This window comes from Plectrocnemia conspersa, unplaced genomic scaffold, assembly GCF_051122295.1.
Source record: "Plectrocnemia conspersa isolate PC_06_02 unplaced genomic scaffold, ASM5112229v1 ptg000013l, whole genome shotgun sequence".
Lineage (NCBI taxonomy): Eukaryota > Metazoa > Arthropoda > Insecta > Trichoptera > Polycentropodidae > Plectrocnemia > Plectrocnemia conspersa.
In genome coordinates this window covers 30,098,935-30,116,271 of record NW_028277177.1, presented here as the reverse complement: position 1 = coordinate 30,116,271, position 17,337 = coordinate 30,098,935, and the positions used below count along the sequence as shown (strand labels likewise).

General features: G+C 32.6%; 1 protein-coding gene across 1 annotated transcript; it reads right to left on the bottom strand.

The window, feature by feature from the left end:
* Positions 1–352: 352 nt before the first annotated feature.
* srl (PGC-1 family member spargel) lies at positions 353–15,456 on the bottom strand. Its single transcript, XM_088202346.1, has 9 exons — positions 15,123–15,456; positions 11,594–11,709; positions 11,450–11,531; positions 10,200–11,372; positions 8,278–10,133; positions 8,148–8,210; positions 7,937–8,068; positions 7,723–7,868; positions 353–2,967 (listed from the first exon to the last, which is right to left on the bottom strand). Exons 2-9 carry the CDS (start codon positions 11,692–11,694, stop codon positions 2,831–2,833), a joined length of 3,690 nt encoding a protein of 1,229 aa, XP_088058472.1. The 5' UTR covers positions 11,695–11,709; positions 15,123–15,456; the 3' UTR covers positions 353–2,830.
* Positions 15,457–17,337: the final 1,881 nt, after the last annotated feature.

Genomic DNA, 17,337 nt, shown 5'->3' with positions numbered 1-17,337 from the left:
CAATGTTCCGCTCCTTTTATTTCTTGTATGTACAAAAAAGGCTGAAGGAACTTATATCTGAAATACATCAGTACATACATCTCAAACAACTGTAGTTTAGTTCAAATTCATTATTAGGTAGGTTTTTACTTTTTTTATAAATAAATTCTTGCTATGATTTTTCTAGAGTTGGGCCCCAGGAATTTGTACCCTCTCCCCCCTCTCGGCAGGCCTGCATATACTTGAAAAAAAATCAACTTTAAATACAATAAGTTTGGGTATACAGATAAATAATAAAATAAAAATCAAATTCGATAACATAAATATAATTTATTAAATATTGTCAAATAAATATAAAAAAAAACAATACAAGTATGTATGTTACCGAAATTTATTAACTGAAATTATAATCTGCAAATTTAAAAAACACGTTTATCATACAAAATATGAATCTCGCCATTTACTAAAAAAAAAACTGAAACAAACTACTTTAAAACATCACAATACCACTTCAGGATTGTTTGTACACAATTGCAATTATTTTTTTTTACAAAAATACGATCGATTACTTTAGATATCATAAAATTATTAAAATATTATTTTTAACGTTTATTAAAATTTTATCGTAAATTTTTATTTTTGAACAATTAAAAAATGCAGTGAAAATGTATGATTTTTCCATTAATTTTTGAAATTGCATACAAAAACATTCCAACAATAAGTTGTTACATATTTTTTAGTCTGTCTAACTATTACATATCACATCATACGCATACGAATCAATTTAGTGGATCAAGATAAAATAAATATCTATATTATAAACTATATTGAAGATAGTCAAAAGCATAGAAGACCCATTATTTTTATCACAAGTCGCGTATGGAACAGACGATTTTTTAACATTTTCCAAAAATATCGCTAAAATCTAGCTATAGTTTAATACGTTATTTCAGTATAACACTTATAATCACAGTATGTGTCATAATAAAAAAAATTGTTACGAAATAATATATTGTAGTAATAAGTTTTATTTCACTAGGGTGTAAAATTATTTGTGAAATAAACTTCGTCTAATAATCTCAAATTGTGAGTTATATCAGTTCAAATCAAATTTTTGGTTATATTTCCTATTTATTAATTATTGAACAAAATAGATAAGTAGTACTACAATTTTATGGTTTTTGTATCAAAGATCATCGTTTAATATGACAATTTTCTATTAAAAAAACTATTTTTTTATTAAATATATAAAAATACACTAGTGATAATAAAATTATAAAATTGTATATCACAGTAAAATTGAAATCTCAGCAAACACCGTCAACATTCGATGGTTTAAATCAATGTAATTAATTAATGTCAATGACGTTACAATGAATCTGAGAACCTTCACGAGTGGCAAACAAATTTGTTTGCAGCTCAATTACCAAAAAACAAATTTACATAATATATTTGCAAGGTATCTTCTTAAATCTAGGTACATTACACAGGCGATATCCAATACAATAAAAACGATGGTATAATGCTTCGAAAGAATGAAACTTCGTAAGCTAACGCTCCATTAAAATGTTTACATATCAAAAGATTTACAATACGAGAGGTAGTTTTTTACGAATCCGAGACGGATTTAAAAAAAAAGTTACGTAAAGATTTTATAAAACTCCTAAGCTAACATTAGCAAAAGGAAATAATGAAATAATCAACAACAACAAAAAACAACATCTAAACATTATTACTAGGTTGATGTAAATAAATGTCACTTTTCAGTTATATTCACTCGCATATATTTTTCTCTAAACATTTCATACACCAACCTAATCAATATCTTCTGTCAAGTTGCTAAATATCACAAAACACAATAAATATACAAGTTTAAGCTATAGCAACTCATCGTTTTTTTAAGTAGTAGATTTGGTACTATAAATTAAGAATCACAGAAATATGAAATTTTACATAAATTGCTGTACAGTATTAATTACATTTATGAGTTTTATTATAAGTATGTACATAATATTAATTTTATAAGACCTCAAGAGTCATTATGACCAAATTTATAAAAACAACTAAAAATTGTTTGTTCCGTATAAAATTAAAACATACAACAGCAAAGAAAAATTACTTTGAAAACACTAATAATACACATAATCTTCAATTAGTCGTAAATTATTACATTCTAAAATTGGATTAAAACATTGAATACCGTGAGCACAAATTTGTACATTTTGTCATTTCAACTTCAATTCAAGATGTCCATAATTATATTAACCAAAAAATAATATAATCAATTACCATATTTATTAGTTGTGTCATCATCTTTTAGTCTTCCTAAGCACATTCATCAATCCCTAACTTACTTCCGAAGTTTTGACGCTAATATTTGGCCCTGTAATGATTAGATCATTCGCTATTTTTATATTTGATTAGAACAAACATTACATAAGTTGAAATTGTGATTATTTTAAGAAACGTTCGCAGTATTCAATGTGTTAATAAAGTAAGAATCGATGAACTTTATACAAACAATGACATATTAAATAAAAATAATGTACAGTATAACTAACTGCATGTATATTATATTGAGCAGACTTTGCAAAATGACTTGTATTAGATTTTATAGATGAGACGTTTTCCTAAATAATATATACAAGTTATGTACATGAAAACTAAAATGTAAGCGTTTTTACATTACCCATCACAGTTGTATAGTTTTATATATATATATATAAACAAAAATTTGCGCCGTATATAGTATTTTTTTAAGAGACAGCTATTTTTCTTCAAATATGTTTGGCACAATGAAGTATCGCTGAAGGCAATGATTAAATAAGTTGATTTTACAGCAATGTCTGAATTACTTGGTTTTCCGGGCGCTTATTACAGCTCTCGTCTCTTGGAGAAGACGGTCAAACGAATTATTTGATTGTACTGCCTTTTTATTTGATAATGGAGGATAAAAATCAGACTCTTCTTGTGCTGCGACCAGATCATCTGAAACAAACATTATTATTAAATATAAATTATTTTTAGTATATGCTTAAAATTTATATGTACAGTAGGTTCTCGAGTTACGCGGTTTCTACTTACGCGGTTAAAAATTTCGAAAATTTAAAATTTGTTATAATATCGATGTTGATATAGATTTGCGCGTAAATTTTTGTTCCTGGTTGATAATGCACCGGGACATCCACCGTGTGATCACGATCATATCAAAATAGCATTTTTGCCCCCAAATACGACCTCTATAATATTATACAACCTATGGATCAAGGTCTAATACAAAGCTTTAAAAAATATTACTTAAGGACAATTTTTAGAAATGCCATAAAGGTAACTGAAGGGCAAACAGTATATCACTCACACAGTTTTTGAAAGAACACAATATTTATGAAGCTGTTAAAAATATTGGTGTTGCCTGGAATGAAATTGCAAAGTCTACCATGAAAAACGTTTGGAAGAAGCTTACTCCTCAATTTTTTAAAGTTGTTGAAGACTCCATGCAGGAAGATAACATAATTAATGATCTTGTTGAAATGACAAACCAATTATATTTAAATATAAATGAAAATGATTTCATTGAATTGTTAGAAAGTCATAGAGTGGAATTAAACAATGAAGATTTAATAGAACTTGAAGAATATAGAAACAACGGCGGTGATTCAGAGGAGGAAGTCAAAGAAACAAAAGAATTTAAGTACAAAAAATGAAAGAATGCCTCAATTTGATAGACCAAGGAATGGCGGTTTAAAAGTACAAGATCCCGACATTTATCAGTTTGAGAAAGCCAATAAAGCAGTTCAGGACGCTATTTCCTGTTATAAAAATATCTATTATGAGAAAAAAGATCTAGTGTACAATCTTCACTGGATAAGTACGGTTTCTTATTAGATAAAAGAAATCCAACACCTAAAGATATTGAAATGGAATAGTATAGACATTATGACATGATATTTTAATGAATATGTATGTATAAATATTATTTTTATGTTTCTCATTTTATTTTGTTAAAAAAGTTAAGATTATAATGTATGTAGACATTTTACACATAGAATAAATTTTTATAATGCTTTTATTTTCATTTTAACCTAGCCCGGACCAAGCGGGGGACTCGAAGTCCCCTAAGTCGCTATTTTTCGTTGTAACTTTTTAATTACTAATGTTAATAAGTTCATATTATATGTAATCCTGTATTAAATCATTACACATATGTTCTGATAATTTTTAGTAGATTTCATACATAAATAAGGATTAAAAACAAACATTTGTGATGAAATACATTGTTTTGATATTTTTGCGTGCATTCGTAACATAACAGAAAAAGCAGTTGGGATAAAATATTTTTGTTTCGCCCACACTTTCGGTTATAAATGCATAAAATGTGTATTTCATCTATTGGATGCGAACGAGATATACATATTGCTCTGGAATGTTTATGATTTCCGGTGTCGCCAAGGACCTAACGGATCTCTTGCAATTTTTGAGAGTGTTTATTCAATACGCGCGGTGTTTATGTTATATACTCTGATTTTGAATCTATGAATTCCTATAATTATATAATTCAATAAGATTGCGACACAATTTCAACGATGCAACGTAATTAGTTCATCGACCTAAAATCGTGATATACGAACGTTTGTTTATGTTAAAGCAATTAGAGCAAACAAGGGGTCTATTCGGTATCATTCGTTTGAACGAAACCATAAATCGATGGGACACTTGAAACTGGAAACAGTACTACACTTGTTCTCTTTGTCACAAAGAGATGATGCGTCACATGTAGTCAGAGGGTCGATCGAAGGGACAAATCGATGGTGTACATGTTACCTTATGGAATGTGTCATAAGGAAATGCGTCACGTGTGCAATGTATATAAACATGGGAATCAAATAAAGAGAAGACACTTGATATTGATCTCTGAGAGAGAGAATATTGATGATAATATGTAAAGCCCTGCACATAAATTTATAAATGAAAAAATAAATATGTAGTAAGTAAATATATTATTTTTAATACAATAGTTTGAGAAACAGTAGCACTTGTCGCAACATCGGGTAGTAGTGGGGATAGCGGACACTGTTCTGCCCGCCCACAGTGATGAAAATGACATGCTTCGATGATGACGCTTCTTAGTGTAATTTTATTTTACGTAAAAAAACGATAAAATGTTATAAAATATAATAATTCCATGATATTAATATATGTAATGATTGTTCAAATGCATATACTTGATTTTATGCTATTATTTCTTGTCGAAAAGGTCTAAAAATTAGTATGAAGATCGGGGGTCTTTCCGTACCCACGTTGGGAGCGTACGTTTTTTTCGTACACTCGGTCCGGTAAAGGTTAACGTAATGTATACATACAAAAAGACGGCATTTAGTATCGTTCGGATGATTGGGGGAATGTATTAATATTTAATACATATCGGATGAGTATTCCTCTACTTACGCGATTTTCGACTTACGCGAATTTTTCTGGAACGAATTAACCGCGTAAGTCGAGAACTTACTGTACTTCTAAGCTTCATAAGACATTCAAATATTTTTTTTTAATTTTCGCGAGGAATCTAATTACTTATTTATAAAATATACAGAATGTTCCAAGAATATTTACAATATAAGATTGTGGAGACAACTACATAACACCAAATTGATTCTCGGAACCAGATAACTTTCCAAGAAAAAGAGAGAAGATGAAATGTCATAGAATTTTCGAGTTATACTTCATTTGAATCTATCATTTTATTCATAAAAATGGAAGCCAAACCGCTTTCAATAAAAGATCTATTTAATTTTGATCCAGATCTAATTTTTATTATTGAGCTACAATCAGTTGATCACAATCGTAACCGGGCCCAACGCCGGGGCTTCGCCCTTGACTTGTCAGTCAGACAGTAAAGGGACCCGGCCTATATGTAACTTCGCCAGGGTCTGAGCTCCCGGTTACCATGTTAACCCCAATTGCAAATTGAGTATTGTTTACTATTTTTCTATATATATGTATAATTGTAATTTTGAAGCAATAAAAATGTATGTTCTAATTTTAATATACTTCGACAAACCACGCAGAAAGATTTTGATAGCACGATCAATCAATAATAGAATATGTTAGGAAGTTAATAAATAGAAAAACAGAATTAGGTCGGAAGAATCACACTTTCAAAAGAAGAATAAAATTGAGTTGTGCTGCAAAATTAGTAATATTCTCACCATTAGCAAATTCTCACAAGTGAAATTCACTTATTTATCGGTGAATGAAATTTAATACTTATCGAAAAGAATATTTGTTTCCATTGTAAATTAAAATAAAATGATTTCTACAAAGTTTCAATTTAGAAATATTTTTGCAGAGGTTTCTTTTAATTTTTTAAAAAAAAAATTCTATAATTTACTATAAATGCAATATAAAATAATAATAAATAAACAGAAATAAAAATCGAAAAATAGATAAAATTGACTCACGGCTATTATAATATTGCATTATTTTTTAAATAAAAATTCAATGCTGGAGCTCGAACCCGTAACCTCAAGAGTTACAGAAATAAAAGAGCGCAAAATAATCAGTAATAAAAAGCTTAATAATAATTATGGAATGCTATAAAAAATTAAAAAAGAAAAAAACAGACAGAAAAGTCTCTGTCCAACACTGTACCAACGGGTCGAGTCATTTCTACCCACATGGTCCGCTGCTAGTAATCCACAGGACGGGTAGTGACTACCTTTTACGACTTCTGATATTTAATGACAGGTTCAGTAGTATCTATCCGTAATATATAAAGCATGTTGTGCTGCCATCTATGAATCAATTTCTATACAAGAAAAATATTTCTCCCTATTTAACCCTTTTTACGCCACAATGCCACGAATTTTTATATTTAAAAAAGGTCATAAGTGTTCGGAAAGCACGTGTTTACACTCTTCACATCCCTAAAAAGCCTCAATTTTGTCATTTATTTTATTTATATCATGTTTCAAGATATTTAGTTGCAAATATATTTTTAAGCTAGAGATGAAACAAATTTCATGATTTTAATTTTGATCTTATGCAACCCACATATTGAAAACCACAGATAAAATACAATTTAGAGCATTTGATCAATTTTGTTTTTTAATTCCTTTTAATTCAAATTCTTGTTATATTATATTTGTTGAGTAAAGTTCTCACGAAACAGCCCATTTTTGGACATCACGCGGCGAAAAAATAAAAGTTACATATAATACATCAAATAGAATGCTCGATGATGAACATTATAGAAGTTTTATAGAAAACTATATCTAATAAAATCAGTATAAAAAGTAGATGCATTGACGTCTTGGAAAGGTGAGGTAGCGATTACTGCCACAAAACTTCGACAAATCATTGAATAAACAGATTAAGAAAAACAGCAAAACAATAATTTTGTCTGAATCTGATTGAACACAGATGTGAAATTTTTCTACTGTCTTGTTTAGTGAATATTTTAACAATACTGTTATTATTTTACATTTTATTAATAGCCTAATAATTATATCCAACAATTAATTGTTGCAATTAGGGTACGTAAATAATATAAAAGTTGAATGACAGATTGTTGTCACATTGGTATAGAGGTCAACGTCACTCGTCTGCAGGCTGAAACGAAGTGTTGCCATAGTGCAACTGCGACCAACGGCAAGTTTGCCATACATATAGATATCGATACATACATACACCATATATTCCTAATTGTTTTATATCTTCAGAAGCCAACAAAAAATAAAAACTCACCAAGATCTTCATACAACTGCTTGCAGAAGTTTCTGCGACCACCGAAAGATACGTCGTATTGTGAAATGTCCGGATCAGTCGGAGCACCTTCTAATACTTTATATGTTTGTTGAGCTTTAGTGAACGTTACAAAGCCATATCTCGAACTACAATATCAACGAATCGTTGTTTAAAACAGTTACTTTTTCAACAACAAAAAAATAAAGATACCCACCCATCGGATTTACTATGAATAGTGACTGTCAGAATCCGTCCATATTTAAGGAACTTCATTTTCAAAGCTGACACCGTGAGATCGTGTTCCAATCTTCCGACGTATATGACTCTACGTTCTTCTTGATTATTTCTGGAATAAAGCAGTTGAAAAATGTAAATCGGCATATCTATTAACGACTTGTGTCGCGTATTTTGTGTAAAATAATTACCGTGGTTTAGTGACCTGACGGCTATTGCTTCGTCGGCGATATCTTCTCGAAGAGTTTGACAATCTATAAAAGGACAACGATAAAAAATATCTAGTAATTTAAAATTTGTTTTACAATCATAAAAACGGACCTGGAAGAGGCAGAGCTATGTGAAGTGTATCGACTTGAAGACGAACTCGAACTCGAACTTGAACTACTCGTACTTTGGATCGAAGAGGTGCTCGATACACTGTTGCTTCTCGTTCTTGAACAGTGTGGAATATTATCCGGCTTATCAGATATCCCGGAATCGTCATTATCTTTGGTGATATTTGTACGTGGCAATTTCGCCCTATCTTTGTTCATTTTGTTCTCTTCAGAGGATATCGACGAATTACGCTTCCTCTTATGGATAGCCGGTAGCGATACGACGCTTCTATTATCCGGATAATCGGACGAAGCAAGCTTTTCCCTCAAGCAACTTCTAGGACGCTTATGCCTGGCTCCGTAGTTTGAATCGTCAGAACTGTCGCTGTCGTGACGTCTCCTGTACTTGTATTTAGCGTTCCTGTTCCGCTGCCTCGATTTGTGATTCGACGTATTCGATTGCGAACTGTAATCGGATTTGTAAGAATTTTCAGAGCTGCACTTGGCTTCTTCCAAGTTTTTCTGAGACTCGGGGATCCATCTGTTTATCAATTTCATATACTGCTCGTTGTTCATCGATGTATTATTCTCAATCACGTATTCGGTTTGAGTGGAAACGTCCTTGTGCTCAGGTTTCGGGTCATCTTTATTGAAGAACATAATGATTTTATCTTCACCGTGATCGTTAATCGATTCGTTTGTTTCAGGAGTTCGTGTGTTTGTATCGGTATTTACTCCGATGCTGACCAGAGTGATCTCTTCATATTTATTGTTTAAAAATGCGAGATCGTTTAACAAAAACTTTTCCGGTTGATGTTCAATGATCGGTTCGACTACGCTGTCTTTCTTTTTGATCATCGGTAAAAGTTTACCGTCCTTTGTCACCATCGGTAATATGACTAAATCGGTCACTTTAGGAATCTTACTCATGACGATTTTATCTTCAATGTGCACTTGAGTAGCCATTTTCTTCATCCTAAGTGCCTTTTTAGTTGCCTCTGAAATCGGATCGAATATTTTTATATTTTCAGTTTTAAAAGGCATTTGTGACTGATTATTAAACTGCCTTAAAATTGAATTAGCGTCATTTTTCTTCGGCGACGAACCTTTACAGCAATTATTGACACTCAATAAGCTTCTTTCAGTGGTCGGTTGGCAATTGACACGATTATTATATTGCGAGATTGTGATCTTTTTCTTCTCAACGATGGAAGAGGGTCGTGGGTCGCTCTTCAAAACCGATGTAGATTCATAGTTCGTCTTCAGTAAAGACACCATCTTAATCGGTTTGAGCAGACTCTGTGTAGAAATAGTCTTCTCTCTTTGGCTCGGTGTATTATTGCTAATCAGAAGACTATTTTTATTCACACTAGATCGTTTTCCATTGTTGATATTGATCAATCCCTCTTTACCGTTCTCCAAAAAGATTATATTTCGGACACATCCGTTACCTTCCTTAATAATCTTACTCTTTTTAGAGTCGACGGGTTTGAGCGATACATCTCGATCTTTATTTTTCGTGGCAGTCGTTGCGCACACGTCGGGCATATTTGAGTTCTTCGGATAAACATTTTTATCTTTCGTCTTTAACAACGATTCTTCAGGAAGCGCTTTATTCTTCACGTCTTCTTTGGATTCTAGCAAAACAGATATATCCTTGCCTTTACCTAATCCGAGTTTACGCGGATCAGTCGATCGTTTATAATAAGATAAACCTGACTTCCTGATCAGCTTTTCGGGTGTAGTCTCAGGCTTCGATCTCGGATTATTCTTTGCCGAATCACGCAAAGGAGACGCGAAGCAATAATCGTGATCTAAATAGATGTTCTCTCTATTCGCCTGAGAACTCGTAGACTTAATCTAAAAATGAGAGGGAATTAGAACAGAAATTCATACTAGTAATTTACAATACAGAGCAAACCTCACCTTATGTTTATCGGAAGAACTTTTCTTGGGTATCTTTGCTAGTTTTACATCGTCTTTAGATTTAAATAAATTAATTTTTACATCTTCTTTCGTTCTCGAAGAAGCTAACCTGATTTCTTTCGGCCTATTAGATTCTAATTTTACATCTTCTTTAGATTTGGATGATTTAATAATTTTACTATTTTTTTTATTTAAGCTAATCTCCTTCTTTGGACATTTCTTATCATTTAAATTGATAATCGGAGATGACTCGCTATCGCTGAAGTTTTCAACGTCGATAAAATCTTCCGTGTCTTCAGCCGCTTTTTCCAATTTTATCGTCTCAGCAGAAGGCATGTTTACGTCTAATTTCGGCGATTGAACTAAATAATTTTCTTCCTCGAGAATCTCAGTCTCTTCCTCGAGCAGTTCGCTTTTGATGCAATCGAACACAAACTCCGGCGTCTCTTTAATGTCGACTCCGTTGATGAAAGATGGCAAATCGAAGTTGTTCATATTGAGACTCGTGTCATGGATGGGCTCATTGAAAAACAAATTAGAAGAATCTATATCTTTCTTCATGAAATCATATTTTGAATCGCCGTTCAAAACATCGGTGATATCAAAATTTTTATTGAAAGCCTTTTCGGGGCTTATATTAATGTCGTCGTCGACGAATTCATTAAAATCTACGACGTTTAAGTCTTCAAAACAAAGACTGCTCGGTAAATCTAAATTTTCTAATTCTAAACCTAAGTTATGTTCCGGAGATTGCGGCAACGATAACGATATCTGCTTTTTCCTCCTCGTCCTGGAACTCATTGCGTACTTCTTATGAATAGACGATTTAGGTGAGGAAGTTGATGGCATATCATTAAACGCCGATTTTATACTGCACTTATTGTCTACAATTTCGTCCAATTGTAAACATTTTAAAAGTTTTTCTTCAGTATAATTAGTTATGCTATCGTCTAAATTATTATCTATTATTTCAGATATATTTTCTGGCATCAATGCATTATCGTTATCGATCAATCTGTTGTCGCCGTTGGATAGGTGGTCATAATCCGATCCCAACATCTCCATTTTGACTGGAATATTATTACATTCTAAATCCGGGTCATCGTTGACTTCGATCTGTGTAGTCTGGAAGTCAATCAACCGTTCGTTTAAAGCGTCTTCCATATCCAGAACCTGTTTAGATAAAAATAAACATATTTAAAAAATGCTCTAATGTTTATTAAAATCACAAAAATATAAAAAAATCTTACAGGAATATTCCAAGAGCCCGTATAATCATCGTTATCAGAATCCGGACGAGCCGAATACATTAATAGATTACTATCCATAGCGCTGAAAAGTTAAAAAAATATTAGCTTCATAAAAAAGATAAGATTATTATATTGTATCATTACATTGCATCGTTGTCCGAAAAAGATGGTGCTCTAACGCCATACATCGAAGACGTAAACTGCTCTTCTTCGGTGTGAAACATCTCGAATACTCCAGTGTCCATTTTCAGTTGAACATACTATAAATTAAAAATTTACATTATAATTTAATTTGCAACGTGCAACCAACCAACTTATCAGTTTTGCAGCGACTTTAAATTTGAACTTCAACTCAGGGTCAAACATGTGCATCATAAATATAATATACGCGGATAATTCATAACACTTTACATTTATCTAAATGTAATTAACTAAAAATGTAATTAACGACATTGTACAATTTAGATTAATAAAAATAGGTGCTTGACATTGTTGATAATTTATTGATTTTTTCATAAAAAATCGTTAAAAAATAAACTTATTCTATAAAAACACATTTAAATCATAGTCAACAGCCAATGTAACAAAAACAATACCTATTTTCACACAAAGCTCGAGAAACAACAAAGCAGACCTTGTCAATAAAAGCGCATGGGAGCATAATAAAAATATGTATACTTATGGCCACCGAGTCATTATGGCTGACCATTTTATGGATACAAGAATTGTCGATTTCTTTTTTGTTATAATTGGTCCAAATAATTTTGCATATGAATAGTAGAAACCGCTGAAGATCAAACATATAAAAGACACTCAGGCGGCAATTTGGATACTTGAAATGGATAGCTATGACTCATCTGAATACTCATAATACTAACTAGACACCCGTACTATAAAAGGCACTCAGGCGGTGATTTGAATACTTTAAATGGATAGCTACGACTCATATTAATACTCATACTACTAAGTTGATTAGTACTTATATTATGTAAACAATAGACATCTCAGCAGGCAATGGTGGCTCTGGGGAATTAGGTAGGCGATAGAAGTGGGCAAAAAGTATTGTTCAAAAAAATGTGCGAAAATGAACCACATGCCCCACCCCCTCCCTCCAAATGACGTCCCTGTTTAAAATTCACACCAAGTGAGAATTGAATGAAGCATATCTAAACCGAATTTTGATCAGTAGGAGTGCGCAAAAACTATTATCTCTTCTCAGAAGGCGCCATCGCAGGAGGAACGCTCGTTACCAAGCGTTCACCTGCGACGGCGTTGACACGATATTATTGCTTTTGATGTGAATTTATAACTTCTGAGAAGTGATTAATTGTTTTTGCGCCCTCCTACTGATCAAAATTCGGTTTGAATATACTTTGATCAATACTTTCATATCAGAAATCTGTAGTAATATCGGCAAGGGTAGCTATTATATTTTATAAACATAGTATACACTAAACAAACATAACCAAAACATAATATATACATAAAACAATAAATATAAAAACAAAGCTGTTTTCAATAAATTAATCATTGTTTTAAATTAAGACGATTCGAAAAAATAATATTCCTAACAATCACAGTTTTTGTGCCAAATGTCACACATGTTATCATAACAAAAGTCCAACTGTGTAAATAATATGGGTCAATTGCTGAAAACATATTCCTTTCAAAAAAAGTTAATTACTGTTCGGTATCTCTAATGATGATACAAATCTGATATATCGAATACATAATAATATATATATAGGTCAAACATTTTTAAAGGACACAAAAATGTACTGTGTTTTAGTCAAACATTCAGCATTTGATTACTTCCTGGTATCCATTTATTATGACGTAAATACACACAATAATTATCACAATATAAAGCTTGTCTGAAACAAAAGTTTAGACTTTTTATTGAAAAAACTTACTTCCTGGTATATTTTAAGAACTCGTGTTTGGTCAAATCATAAATAAGAACTTCAATAAATCTTTGGTGATTACTATCCTAAATTGATAAAATATGTCCGGAAATGATTTTTCACCTAAAACAAATAGCCTACGACCCATTAATTTTTGGATAAATTAATAATTGTTTTATGTGAAAAATCATTTCCGAACACATTTTATCAATTTAGGATAGTAAGATTAGGTAAAGTAGCTAATCTGCTTTATTATGTATAATCAATATACATTTATATGTACTAGCAAAATTCAAAAGGATATTTATATACATATTTTCCTTGTTTTGGAAATATAACATCTGAAACATTTACAACAAGTATAGTTCTGGCATTATACAATAATTTAAAAGTTATTTTACCTATTGTAGAAGGCCTTTATATGTATACCGATAAGTTTAATACAAGTATAGATCTTTCCGAAGAATTGTTTGCAAAACTTTTGAGAAACAATTTCTTGTAAAAGTCGAGAAATATAAATTTTGAATAATTGGCATTAAAATGGATTTCACGAATCGTTCAGGGTGGCAATGTTGAAGCAATAACAAAACCCAAAACATGCGAGTTGTAAATATTGCTGATCAATATGTTTTTTCATAATGCTTTTAAAAAACATTAAAAGCAATTGCAGTATACACATATATAAAGTATATAAAGAAAACATAATTACGAAAAATAAAACCCCTATTTAGATTACTAGTGAAGCGATTAGTTGGTCATTTTAGGGAAGGAAGAAGTAGATCAAGTTCATGGGCAATGATTAGATAATAAATTCCTTAGTATTTTTAAATTAGCTCATTGTGCTCTGCCTGTACACTGGTAATTCGTGCGATCATAAACCTGGAGACTCCAACCCGAGAGTTTTATCAAAAATCTTAATTAAAATTTAAAGTGAAATAAAAATAATCATTTGATGTGCTCATAGTCAACCTGTGATTATAGAAAAACTTGAAAATTTTAAAATGTAAGTGAAAAAATTTGGTTTGTTTACATCTATTTTACATATTCAAGTAAAATTACATTATGCAGACAATTAAAATAAGTAATTTTTAATTTTTGTCGAATTTAAAAGATAAGTAAATAAGTAACGGATTAAATCATTTAAAATGAACGGTAAACAAGAATTTCATTACTTTCAGCATCTTAAAAATTAAAGTTGCAATAAACAAACAATGTTTATTTGGCAAGTGTTATCAAACAAGTAGTAAAGTAAAATAAAATTGTAAAAAAAAAGTCGATTGCTTTCCAGTACCATTAAATAATTAAACAAGCAATAGATTAGATATTTTGAGTGAAAAAAGGTACCAACAAACAAGCAATGTTATCAAACAAGTGTAAAAAAGTAAACACTATTAAGAAAATATTTTTTTAAAGATGGATTACTTTCCGGTATTTAGTAAATGCCTAAAATAAAATAAGCCGGTTTAAAAGGTTGATTACTTTCCGGTCCCGTTATTAAATTTGATCCAGCATACGGTGGTGTCGACGCATGAAAGAACACCCTCTGGTGGAAGTAGAAGTAGGAACTTTCACTTATTTACACACAACATAAGGCGCGCCAATTCCACGTTGCGAAAACCACGTGTCAAACGCAAACGGCGCGGACGTCAGACTGCGAAACACGTGGCGCGCGATTCTTGCGGTATTAAAAGGGTCGGATTCGAGGAATCCGGTCGCGGTCGCGGTCTCGGTCGGGCATGGGCGGACAACTGTCACTTGTGACCACTCACTCTGATGTTGATGCGACACGTGCGGCGACCGCACCGGCTGTGCGAAGCGACTTGGGGCTGCTCGGGTCCGGCGGGGGCGGGGGCAGGGGCGCCAGGCGCGAAGACTCTCAGCACCGGCCGGCGACTCTGGAGGCCGCAGCGCGCGGAGGTTATGTGTCAGCGGCGACCGCGGCGAGGCACGTGGCGACAGTATGCGCGCGCACCCTCCGCCGTCTCGCTCTCGCCCGCGCCGTGTTTATCAGTGCGTCTCGCTCGCACGATCTCACTCACCTTTCCAGGAGGCGGTCGACGCGAGGCGCGGGCGTCCGGGCGACTGAGCGGTCGGGTGAAGACTGAATCGGAGAGAGGCGAGTGGCGAACGGCCGACGGTGGCGCTCAGGGGTGGGGGTACGGTGCGTTTTTCCGGAAATCTCAACGAACTTCAGGATGTTATTGTTGTTTTCAAATGTTATATCATTTTATGTTCTATATAATTTCGATATAGTAAAGTGACCACATCAAAGGACACTAAAAATAAAAAAATAAAAAATCTCGAAAATCTTTGATAGAGGAGGATATATTGCTGCGGGAGCTAAAACAATGTTCATTTCATTTTTGTTTTTCAAAAGCCATCAGACATGTCTTTGGGGAGGGCAGGTGGGGGCATTTGCCCCATCTTGAATTTGACCAAAAAACGCATGTCATTTAATTAAATACTATGAATCTTAATGAAATTATAATATTAAAAGAAGCTGAAATGACGTCCCTGATTCTAAACCAGAAATTCTCGGATTATTCCTAAAAACAAATTTTAATCATTTCAGTGAAATTATACCGGAATACATTTTCACCAGTAGTAATATATTTCTACTAGGGGAAATTTAATTCAACTGATATAGGCGAAAGAAGAAGTACAAACTTCTCATCTCGCATATTGCGTCATAGTTTGTTTGCACTTCGATATTACACTATGTTTTAAAAATATGCTACACTTACCGATATTACTATGCACTTCTGATTTGAGAGTATGGCTCAAAGTGTATTCAAACCGAATTTTGGTCAATACGGCACGATTTTATTGCTTTTGACGTGGATTTTTCACTTCTGAGAAGGGATAATTTTCATAAAATTTCATTTACTGATTTTGAAAAGGTTTTTGATAAATGTTTGTTAAGTCTTACTTTTCAAATCGTCGTCAATATGTAAAATATGGGCAATATGAGTCGATTCTAGTCTCGGCCAATTAATGTTTCTTCTGCTTATTAATGATAATAAAAAAGTTGTTCTAATTCCAAATTTTTACTTCTCGCCGGCGAACTTAAAATATTCCTTAAAATAAATTCCATCGAGGATTGTAAAAAACTTAAATTTCATGTTGAAAATCTACGTGTGTGGTCATCCGCTAATAGATTACTATTTAGCAGCAAAATATGTCATTCCATAATTAATTCTAGAGCACCACTTAACAATGTGCTTCATCTCACAGAAATGGTAACCGTTTTGGGTGTCCTATTCAAAAGAACTACAAATTCAATTCTCAAACTTTTAAGGATTTTTTGTGTGGCGGTCTCTTTGAATAAAATAATGACTCGCCGACCAGGGCATCCGACAGATATCTTTCTCATTTCGGTTTTCATTCCACATCACATCAAAATCTATAAAATTGTGTCGGCGCCGTTGCAGTGAGAACGCTCGGTTATCCAGCGTTCATATTAAGACTTGTTATAACAATATTACAAATTACAAGAAGTGAGAATCGATTAACCGAATTTTGACCAATAGGAGAACGCAAAAACAATAATTATCCCTTCTCAGAATTCAAAAATTCACGTCAAAAGCAATAGATTCGTGTCGGCGTCAAATAATTATGGAAAAATACATAAAATAAACTCACTCCCAGGTATCTAATGGCAGATAAATAAACTCACTACTTAATGGGTTCAATGAAATACACTTTTCTAGCCTAATTCAAGGGGGGGGCAATTCGATTTTGTAAAACTATTTTTTACTATTTGTTACGAGATCGAGAAGTTGTTCTTCCGAGCTGGTTTTACTTGTAGTAACTTGCTGGTAGTACCTGCTATGACCATGGTTCGTAAAATCCGTTTGTCCCATTGTAAACATTTTACGCTTACTTTAAAAACAGATGTGCATTCCCATTTTTAAAGAAGATTTTACTTATTGTATTGTGCCGCAAGTTCGTATTATATTAAGAAACCAACCGTCCGAGAAGTTT

Excerpts from the sequence above, each read along its gene's own strand:
- srl (XM_088202346.1), bottom strand. The coding sequence starts at position 11,694 with ATGGACACTGGAGTATTCGAGATGTTTCACACCGAAGAAGAGCAGTTT. Across the intron at positions 11,532-11,593 it reads TTTTCGGACAACGATGCAAT|CGCTATGGATAGTAATCTAT; the intron begins GTAATGATACAA and ends TTAACTTTTCAG. Across the intron at positions 7,869-7,936 it reads ATTCATAGTAAATCCGATGG|TTCGAGATATGGCTTTGTAA; the intron begins GTGGGTATCTTT and ends TTGATATTGTAG.